Here is an 11,822-nt window from a genome sequence, read left to right on the forward strand (position 1 = left end):
ACTATAAGAAGCCAAAAGAAACTTACAAAAGTGGAACAATATACCACGTTCCTGGGTAAGAAGACTTAACATCGTGATAATGTCAATACTTCCCATAGTAATTTACACACATAATGTAATCCCAATCCAGATTCCAACGATATTTTTCAGAGATGCATAAAACAATTACAGACTTTACATGGAAAGGAAAGAGACCCAGGATAAGCAAACCACTGCTTAATATGAAGGATAGGTTGGAAGTCTCTCACTCCCTGATTTCAAAATTTACTACATGGGTACAGTGGTCAAAACAACTTTGTACTGGTACAATGAAAGATAACATTCATCAATGGAACAGAATCGAGAATCCAGAAATTAACCCATCCACATAAAGCCAACTGATTTTGGGGAGGAGATAGTCCAGATGGTTCCGGAAGAACTATAAAGCTATATGAAGAAGAGTGAAACAAGACCTTTACCTCTTGCCTTATACGAAAACCAACTCGGTATGGATTAAAGACGTAAATGTGAATCCCAGAATTATAAAGGCCATCAGTGAAAAAGTAGGGACAAATGCAAGGCCTCTAATACAGGGCATACATAGACTACCAAACATTTTGAAAATTTCATCAACAAAAGTAGACAAAATAGATGATTGGGACATATTACAAATTAAAAACTTATGTGCATCAAAAGACTTCGCTAAAAGTAAAAATGGAGCTCACAAGATGGGAAAAAATCTTTTGCAATGATGCTTCAGCGAAGGGACTTATTTCTAAATATATAGGAAACTACAACACGTCTACAAGAAAAAGACAAATAAGCCAGTGAAAACATGGGCACAGGACATGAACAGATAGTTCACCAAGGAGGAGATACGGGCAGCCAACAAACATGAAGAAATGTTCATGATCACTAGCCATTATTGCCGTTATTAGGTGCCATCGAGTCGACACCAGCCCTTAGCAACCTTATGCACAGCAGAACGATCCAGGGCCAGTGTCACTACTCTTGCCACACTTGAGTGCATTAATTCTGCCACTTGGCTAATTTATATGGTTGGGGATCATCTTCTTTTTCTCTGACCCTCCACCTTACCAAACATGATATCCTTCTCCAGTGACTGGTCCCTCCTGACAATATGCCAAAGTATGAGAGACAAAGTTAGGCATTGTTGTTGTTAGGTGCCATCGAGTCGGTACCGACTCATAGTGACCTTATGCACAGCAGAACGAAACACAGCCTGATCCTGGGCCAACTTCACTACTGTTGCCACGCTTGAGTTCATCAATGCTGCCACTTGGCCAATCCATCTCGTTAGGGTCTTCCTCTTTTTCTCTGATCTTAACAAACATGATATCCTTCTCCAGTGACTGGTCCCTCCTGACAATATGTCCGAAGTATGAGAGACCAAGTTTGGCCATCTTGACCTCCAAGGAGCTCTCTGGCTGCACTTCTTCTAAAACGGATCTATTGGTTCTTTTGGCAGCCCATGGCAGTTTTAGTATTCTCCGCCAACACCATAACTCAAAAGCATCAAGTCTTCTACATTCTTCCTTATTCACTCTCCAGCTTCCGCATGCATTATGAGTTTATTGAAAATACCAAGACTTGGGTTTAGGTGCACCTTAGACCTCAAGCTGATATCTTTGCTCTTCAACACTTGACAGACACAAGTTTTGTGCAGCAGATTTGCCTAATGCAGTATGTCGTATGATTTCTTGACTGCTGCTTCCACGAGTGTTGATAGTTGATCCAAGAAGAATGAAGTCCTTGACAACATTAATCTTTTCTCCATTGAAATGCATGTTGTTTATTGGTCCAGTGATAAGGACTTTTGTTTTCTTTACATTGAGATGTAATCCATACCGAAGGCTGTGTTCTTTGAGTTTCATCAGTAAATGTTTTAAGTCCTCTTCACTTTCAGCAAGCAAGGTTGTATTATCTGCATATTGCAGGTTGTTAATGAGTATTCCTCCAATTCAGGTGGGATATATTCTAAGTCAAGGAACTCTGGTAGCTTAGTGGTTATGAATCGGGCTGCGAACCGCAATGTCAGCAGTTCCAAACTACCAGCTGTTCTGCAGGAGAAAGATGAGGCTTTCTGCTCCCTTAAAGATTTACAGACTCGGAAACCCTGTGCAGAGCCACTATGAGTCAGAACCGACTCCACAGCACATAACAACAACAACAACAATATTCAAGGTCATATTTTGGCTCTTGTGGACTGGTTTTCATTTTCCTCATTGTCAGTTTGAATTTGCATATGAGTCATTGATGGTCTGTTCCACAGTCTGCCCCTGACCTGGTTTTGACTGATGATATAGAGCTTTTCCATCATCTCTTTCCCCATATGTAGTCAATTTGATTTCTATGTGTTCCATGTGGTAAGGTCCATGTGTATAATCGTCTCTTATGCTGTCTAAAGAAGGTATTTGAAATTTACAAATCATTGGTTTTGCAGAATTCTATCATGTGTTCTCCAGGATCATTTCTATCACCAAGGCCATATTTCCTTCCTCTTTGCCCCCAACCTTTGCATACCAATTACCAGTAATGATCAGTACATCTTGATTGCATGTTTGATCAATTCAAATTGAAGAAGTTGATAGAATTCTTCTATTTCATCCTCACAGGCTTTAGTGGTTGGTGCATAAATTTGAAAAATAGTGGTATTAGCTGGGCTCCCCTGTAGGCACATGGATATTATCTTATCACAGACAGCGTTGTACCTCATAATTGATCTGGATATGTTCTTTTTGACAATGAATGCAATACCATTCCTCTTCAATTTGTCATTCACGGCATAGTAAACCATGAGGTTGTCAGATTCAAAATGGCCAGTATCAGTCCATTTCAGCTCACTAATGCCTAAGGTATTGATGTATATGCGTTCTATTTCATTTTTGACAACTTCCAATTTTCCCAGATGCATAGTTCGTACATCCCATGTTCTGATTTTTAATGGATGTTTACAGCTGTTTCTCTTCATTTTGAGTTGTGCCCCATCAGCAAATGAAGGTCCCGTGGGCTTTACTCCCATGGGCTTTACTCCATTCGTGTCATCATGGTCAACTCTACTTTGAAGAGCCAGCTCTTCCCCAGTCACATTTTGAGTACCTCGAAATCTGAGGAGCTCATTTTCCGGCACTGTTATGTGACAGGTGTTTCTCTGCTGTTCATAAGGTTTAAGTCTGATGTTCTCCCATGTAAACTAGCACATAATTCACAATGAAAACTTAAAAAAAACCCAAAACTTGTAAAAGGGCATTTATTTCCTTCAATTACAAATGAGACTGTGAAGCTTATTCAGAGAATTTGTAACAGTGCTACTCTCTTTACTTCTGCAGCTCCGCTGATAATGCCTTACCTGTCTGGTATGTGCTCCACTGCTCTGAAACTGTGTTGATTACTTTCATTAAATTATTAATGACTACTCTTCTTATTCATTCTCTTCTGTAGCTTACTAGAAATGTAACCCTCTACACCATTGGCTTCCTTTACCCTTTGCTTCTGTTATACCCTCTTTTTTCATCCACCTCCCCGCTTCCTAACTGCTACTAACTTCTTTCCTCCTTTTAAGTTTCTGCCCTCTAAATATGATGTTTTCTAAGGTCTGATCCTTTACATTCTTGCTGTCCCTACGCTCTTCCTTTGTTCTCTCATTCCACAGTTTACGCTGTTGTCTCTCTGGTATTTAACTACTAGATCTTTATTCTTCCAATATAAATTTTTCAATCTTACACATATTTCCAAATAACTCTGGATCTTTGTTTCACATCTTTAAATTCAGTCCATCTAAAAAGGAATTCATTTTTATTTTGTTAAGTTACCTCTTTTCTTCCTGCTTTCCTTTTTCCATTTACATCATTGATCTTTGTGTTACCCAGCCTACAAACTAAGAGAGGTTTGAATACTTTTTGTCTTCTTTAGTACCCATATCTAAGCTGTTACTAGATTTGATTGATTTTCCTGTAAATGTGCCAAAATTCCTTCTCATCATTTTGATTGGCACCACTGCCATTATATTTTACCTCTATAAGTAAAACCGCACCCTCACTAACCTCAGTGCATCTTAAAGCTGCACTCTCCTTGAAATCAGTACCTTTTCATATTGTAGGAGTTAAATTAATGATTGTCGAATGAAAGAAAATTAAATGCATGCATTCCTCCCTGACAATAAAAGATTAATTTTGATACTAAGTAGATCAAATTTACTTTAAAAAGAAATTCTTCTTTGTTCATTATTTCAGCATAGGCCTGTGGTTAACTAAACTCAATGGGACTTGTGGATTTACATCGTCTTTTTAAAATGTATAGAAATGATAACCATGCTGAGGAGCAGAGCTATGTGCCACAGAGTCATAGTTACTGTGCACATTCTAGTTAAAGACATTTTTAATATGCCAAATTTTGGGTGCCAGTTTAAGATGCTATATTTGTATATACTGGAAACAAAAATAAAAATCTCATACTTTCACTGCAAAATATATTTTGTAGAGTATAATCAATGACATGTTGTAAAGTGTGGTCGAGTTCATTCCAACTCAGCAAGCCTGTATAGGGTTTCCAACAAGCAGCTGCTGGGTTTGCACTGCCTACCTTGTGGTTTGCAGTTCAAAGACAATCCTATAGCACCACACCAGAAGTCCAATATATGACATAGACCTCTTACTATTTTTATTCTGCCTTGTTTTAAAATGTTTGAATTTTCCAAAAGGAGAACATTTGTTACCTATAGATAGTTCAGGTGTCATCAATTATTAATAATTTTCTTATAACCAAATCTATTAGAAGAATGTTGCAAAATAAAGTAGTAATAATTATGATAAAATGTGTGCTGCAGAACTATGAGCTCCAAATTTTGACTAGCTCACTACCATTAAAAACATATGCAAGGAGCACACTAAGCAAAATCACTTTGGGAGTGTTATGATAAAGTGTTTGTCCCTTTAATGAATTAAGATAAGTAAGACTGGGAAGAATCTTGTAGCCTGGCAGTAGGTCTGGTGAAAAGCAAGCTGGCTGACCTCCTTGACTTCTTTGTGCCAGGTTGGCGTCCTTCTCCCTACTCCTTAGTTATTACCAGTTGAATGGCAAGATAGGAAGCAAGAAGATAAATAATTATGTCATAATGCTCTGCTCAAACTTGATCTAATCTGTCTTGTTCTTCATTCATGGTAGGTAATAGATGACTTTTATTGTTTGGTTGTTGTTTGTGGAAGCTGGAGCAATTTAGGCTTATTTTGGCAGTACAGGTTATCAGTGCTCCCAGAGAAAAACCAAAGAGACTGGTGTTCTCAAGAGACTAAATCCAAAGAGCTCATCTGCCACATCAGTTCAAATATATCATCATACCAAAACATGGTCCTCCTGATCCTTAGAATTAGAAATGTTCTCATCTTTAATAGAGTGGAAAGAGAGGAGGCAACTTGTAGAACTTTGGTATATCCCGCTGGCGGTTGGAAAATGCCACTAATGTGTCCAATCTTTGTTCACAGAAATCACTGCACAGTCAGATGCTAGTGAAATACGACAGGACTGGAAACCTACATTCCTTAGTAATGAAGAGTTTACACAATTAATGTTAGAGGTATGTCCAGATTTCATTTTTGAATAATTTTCTTTTCCTCAAAAATTTATACAAGGGTGACTTACTTTAATAAAATTTTAGCGATATTTTACTATTGAAAAGCCTATTTCAGTGTAAAATTTCATTGTAAATCTAATGTAATACAATATTATTTAAAACCAAAGAATATTATATGATAAAGCAATGCTAAATTTTCACATTTTCAGTACTGAGTTTTTGAGAGGGTTAATAAAGTCAAAAACCAGTAACTGCCAAGTTCTGAACCTGAGATGACCACAGAATTCAAAGAATAAAATATGCTATTCATTGCATTATTATGAAATTTATCTTAAGGACATTAAAAAAATAATTTAAAATTTACCTTAAAAAAGCACACAAAATAATAATCAGGGACGTATTTTGAAAATACAAAGAAGTGAAATGTACCTTAAAAGCAACTCTTTAATTCAAGTATTAATTTTTAAAGGAACTAAGGAAATAGACTTCTCTGACACAGTTGTTTTAAAAACAAGTCAGTGGTGTTTTTTTTTTGTTTTTTTTTTTTGCTTACTATTGCAGAACATTATAACCAATTTTATATTTTCTAGTTTTTACTCTTTCCTGTATAAAATACTACATAGTTACCCACATGTATGTATGGAGTCCTGGTGTTAAATTGTAGGATAAGCACTGGACTGCTGTCTGCAAGGTCAGCAGTTTAAATCCACCAGTTGTTCCTTGGAAACTCTATACAGGATCACTATGAATCAGAACTAACTTAACAACAATGTCTGTGCACAAACTCCTGATGTAACACTGTAGGATAAGCACTGGATTGCTAACCACAGGGTCATTGATTCAAACCCAGAAGCCACTCCTCATTAACCCTATAAAGGGTTACGAAGAGTTGAAATGAACTCCACAGCACTTATCAACATCAACATCATTTATGCACAAAGAATATTCCAGAGTTTAGTATCAGTTTTCATGAAAACTAATAATAAATTGAAAGCAGAGATATAATACTTCTGAGATAATATAGATAATAGAGGAAAATGATAATAATGAAAATAGAAGAAAGAAAAATTAATACAGAGAATAGTCATATGAAGAATGCAGAAAGCAACTGAGGTAGAGCTGTAAGGGTTAAGCAGTTTACTAACCTCTGAACCTGTGTTTGGGTCTGTTTTATAGGACCTTAAGCATTTATCTGTGTTTGTTTATGTATATGTAATTGCCACATCTCAGTTATCTTTGTTTATTGATTAAATCAGAATTCAGGTAAAATATTTTGCAAATAATGAACTAATTTTCTGATTATGTTGTTAAGTGTCATTGAGTTGGTTCCAACCCATAGCGACCCTGTATAGTGTTTCTGAGGAGTGACTGGTGAACCTGAACCACTGACTTTGCAGTTCAAACCGACTTTGCTGTCCAACACATTAACCAACAGTACCACACTAAGGACTCTGATCTTACTGTAAAAGAAATGGTTAATTGCTGTATTAATTCCTTGTGTGTGAAACAGGAATGTTACTGTTCAAAAATTTGTTGGAATATGAATATATTCTAAAACTTTAATCCTATGGTTAAAATCTGAGAATTTTCCGTATATTAACTGATTGAATCCTTGCAATAGTCTTATGAACTGTTGTTGTTAAGTGCCATGGAGTTGATTCATACTCATGGTGACCCAGTATAGGTTTTCCAAGGAATGGCTGCTGGGTCTGAACTGCTAGCCTAATGGTTAGCAGTCCAGTGCTTATTGTACAGCGCCACACCAGGACTGAGCAAATTGAGATACAAGGGGATGGTGAAATTTGCCTAAAGTAACTCAGCTGCATACAGGAAATAACTTAGTTGGGATTTGTTGTAGGCAGATTGGCCTCTGAGCTCATGCTGTCAGCCAGTGAGCTGATGAAACTTTCCTTTTTAGTGAAAGGTAGCCATGGTACAGAACTGTAAGGAACCAGCAATTAATGCTTTCAATTTGTGTAAACTTGTTTTACAAATCAAATAATCATTGCCAAATTTGTTATTTTTTTTCCTAAGAAGTAGTTTTGCATCCAAATTATATAAATATATTCAAGAAAGAGTGAAGTCATGTTAATATTTACAATGAACGTAAACTCACTGCCCCTTAGAAAGGAAATAGCTCAGCTAATTATGCTTTAATTTTTATTTTATGATTATATTCTCAGTGCATATTATTTAATAAGAAAATTCTTACAAATTCAAAAATTGATATAGTATCTACTCTCATTTGCTGACAACCTACACAAGGAAAATTATTCACCTATAAGCTTAATAAGAAGAGTATTATCTTGAAATTTTTCTTTGCAATAGACTGATAATTTTGTTGTTGAGAATATGCCAGGGATATAAACTGGTTCATAAGAGTCATCTGGTGATCTTGTTAAATGTAGATTCTGATTTAGTATATATGTGGTGGAAATGCAAATTCTTAGCAGGGGGTTGAGCTGGAATGAGCTGGTTTGAAGCCCTGGAGTGTGCACAGCAAAAGATACACAGCTTCAGCTTTTTCTACATGTACAGTTCAGTGACACTGATTATATATATTTTTTTAATCTCTAAATTTGATTACAGTTTTTGAATTGTGCAACCATTCTCCGCCTCTTCTGAGTTGTTCCTCCATCATTAACATAAACTCACTACACTCTAAGATTCCTGTCTACATTTTGGAGTTACTGTTACCTCTTTGATCCCACATAGATAATTCTTTAAAAAAGCAAAATGCTCAAGATATGCTTTTTTTTTTTTTTTAAAACTAGTCGAACTAAATTTATTACTTTCTTTTAAGAAGACTTCAGAGAATATTTTTAGTTTACATCTTAAAAGATTATCTCATGGCAGTAGGTCCTGGGGTTATTCTAGCCCCCATGGCTCCAGAAAGTCTGTATTCCATGTGCCTTCTGTTCTACATTTCCTTCTTTTGATCAGAATTCTTCTACAGAATCTTTGATCAAAATGTTCAGTAACGGTAGGTGGGTACCATCCAAGTTCTTCTAGTCTCATAGCAAAGGAGGCCATTGTTTCTGGAGGCAATTAACTACACATTCACTATCCTTCTCCTATTCTCGACTCTCCTTTTTTCTCTGTTGCTCCAAGCAGATTGGATGACCTAGCCGCTTGCCAGCTTTTAAGACCCCAGACACTCACTACGCACTACTCCATGAACTAGGAAGTAGAGTGGAAGCACTAAACAAGCTTGTTAGGACTGTTAAGCCATAATCCTAGCCCTCCAAACCAAGGAACCAAATTCCATGAGGTTTTTCAGTTGTACGTAATTAATCTCGGCAGGCTACTCTTTTGTTGTTGTTGTAAATAAATCTGTGAAACAAGTTTGGCTCATTCAGCTTTTTATAGGTGTACAACTTACTAATAGCAGTTACGGTAATCAGTTCTGCAACCCTACCCTTAGTCAGTATGGTTTTCCATCATCAACACTCCCTTTTGTTTTCCTTAGTAACCACTGATAATCTTTGGTCTCTGTACATTGCCTTTTTTTGTCTTTTCATATGTGAGGCATGCAATATTTGTCCTTTTGCAACTGACTTATTCACTCAGCATAATGTCTTCAGCCTCCATTTATATTATAGCCAAGATGTATATAACAAATATGTACATTTGTATCAAAGAAAAAACATATTCCAGAGATCATAACATTTATTTATAACACAACAGAGAAATCTTTTTAACATTACATTTTTAAAATGTCAGTTTATTTTCTAAAGATTCTTGTCCCAGTGTTTAAGATCACATTCCTGAAAAATGTTGCATCTATTCATTTTTAATATGTCAAGCAGTTTTACTTTTAGTAAATATTTACAACTACTAAGTAAATATAAATTTTAAAGTTAATATGCCAAAATGGAAGATAGATCTATGTTTGTGTGTGTGTGTATTGCAGTCTGGGCCCCAAAATTTGTTCAAATCTGTGTTTACATACCTAATTAAAGTCTTTCTAAAACCTGTTAATTGCATATGGAATAATTAAATATATAATTTAAGTAGAATATTTTGTTTGATTGAGGTTCATTTGGCTAGAATATTAACTAGTGTGATTCTTGGGTGGTCATTTTTAATCATGTTACATATAGGGAATGCAATATGATTTTTAGCACAATTGCAGTTACAGGCTACCTATTGGAATGTTAGAGCTTCTAGTAGAAGAGACTAGATCATTCAGCTCAACCTCTTCATTTTATAGATAAAATCAGAGAAGTTGCAAGTTGTACAAAGTCAGATAGTTATTTATTGGAAGAACTGGGGCTAAGATTTTAAAGTTCATCTATAATTTATGCTTTAACTCTCTCCACTACTCCATTGCTACCTCCTCCCTCTCCCTTTTGTATCTGTGTTACCTGAGGGCTATTTCGTGCTACACTTGCAAGATTGAGAGTCAACACAGAAATCAGGGCAGTGTGGCCTGGCCAGATCTGTGTGTGAAGTCATATGTCTCTAAAGAAATCTTCAGGCAATCTGTAGTATTTTTTCACTTGGCTGCTGGAAGCTCTCTCCAGTGATTTAGGATGCCCTGTCAGCTACAAGGAGTTATTATTCCTTTCCCTAGAAACTCCATTTCAGTTTTCCTCAAACCAAATGCTAAGCAAACATTGGAGTCCTTGTATTATAGGTCAAAACTCAAACATACAGTCTTCAAGTCAATTCTGACTTACAGCAACACTATACAGGGTTTCCAAGATTGTGTGACTCTTTATGGGAACAGAAAGCCTCATTTTTTTATAATAGGTTAAGTAAATGTCAAGTAGGAAGACCAGCAGTTTTATCTAAAGTGTAGAGAAGAAATACATTTCACAGTCTTCAGTCTTGCATGTTTTTAAGTGCTGTAGAGTCAATTCCGACACAGCGACTCTGTGTAGGGTTTCCCAGGAGTATTTGGTAGGTTTGAACTGCTGACCTGTGGTTCGCAGTCCAGAGCTGATCCTACAGCGCCACATGAGGATGCACTTTTCTGATTTGCTCTGTCTTTCACATCTCTCTAGTCTTTCTCCTCAAGGCCTTTCTCACAGCCCATTCAGTGTACCCCCACCTACTTTCTTGGGACACATTTTTTGTCTGTTTTATAATCTTTGCCCTCTCTGAAAGAGCAAAGGTTATGCTCTAGTCCTGGTAGTGGGGTGAAGTCATGCGTTTTGATTTCTGTTTGTTCTGTGCACAGAAGTAAGTGGACAAATAATCCTAAGAGCAAATGTAGATCCTCATAGTAAGTAATATTAATTTGCTTCTAAAGATGACAGTCTAACTTCACATGAGTAAAGCACAGCCCCTCTTCACAACATGATTTTGATCTTGTTGTTACATGCTGTCAAGTCGATTCTGACCCATAGTGACCTGGTATAGGGTTTCCAAGGAATGGCTTGTGAGCTTGAACTGCCGACCTTGTGGTTGAAGCCAACTTTACAGTACAGTGCATTAACCCACAACACCAAACCATGACTCCGATATTGATCTTACTCCTTGCCAAATAATAATACTAGCATTATTGTCTTAGAGACTTTTAAGAATAATTTTGAGTTTGCTAAAAATGCAAGATCTCTACTCCTCCCCTCGCATTAGCCCAGAATGGGTTTTTCTAAACTGTCCTAGAAGGTAGCCATCTACCCCAGGTAAGTTCTTTCTCAGATACAGTCTTTCTCCTGATCCATAAGAGGTGGGGAGTGCATTTTTCCGTAATGTACTGTGTGTACTACACACATGCTAGGTGCTGTGGATAAAGTGATGAATCAGATTGGCTTAGTTCCTCATGGGTAGTCCTGGTGTGGTGCTGAAGGACTAACACTGGACTTTTAACCACAAGGTGGGTGGTTCAGATTCACCAGCTGCTCCCTGGAAACCCTATACAGAGTAGCTATTAGTCAGAACTGACTCAGTGTCACTTAACAAAGTCCCTTATGGAGGTTACTATCCTTGGAGAGATAATTAAACAAGAAACTAAAATTTAGTATGGTAGCTGTCTTGTTAAGATATACCTTTTTGTAGTATGCTTTCTATATGTTCTATATCTTCAACAACTTCTCCACTGAGTCTCCTTTCCCTCAGTCTTCAAAATACACTTCAGTTACTCATATTAAAAAATACGATAAAAAAGCCTTTCATTAGTAGTTGCTGTTGTTGTCTCCACCACTGTTAGCCAAATTTATGCACCAACCACTAAAGCCAGTGAGGATGAAATAGAAGAATTCTACCAACTTCTTCAATCTGAAATCGATCAAACATGCAATCAAGA

General features: G+C 36.7%; 1 protein-coding gene across 1 annotated transcript in view; it reads left to right on the forward strand.

The window, feature by feature from the left end:
• CLOCK (clock circadian regulator) overlaps positions 1-11,822 on the forward strand; it is a 93,026-nt gene that overhangs the window by 11,337 nt on the left and 69,867 nt on the right. The window contains exon 4 of the mRNA XM_006868052.1: positions 5,481-5,572. Coding sequence (XP_006868114.1) covers positions 5,481-5,572 — 92 coding nt within the window. The remainder of the gene's footprint in view (positions 1-5,480; positions 5,573-11,822) is intronic.

This window comes from Chrysochloris asiatica, unplaced genomic scaffold, assembly GCF_000296735.1.
Source record: "Chrysochloris asiatica unplaced genomic scaffold, ChrAsi1.0 scaffold00115, whole genome shotgun sequence".
In the NCBI taxonomy this organism is placed as follows: domain Eukaryota; kingdom Metazoa; phylum Chordata; class Mammalia; order Afrosoricida; family Chrysochloridae; genus Chrysochloris; species Chrysochloris asiatica.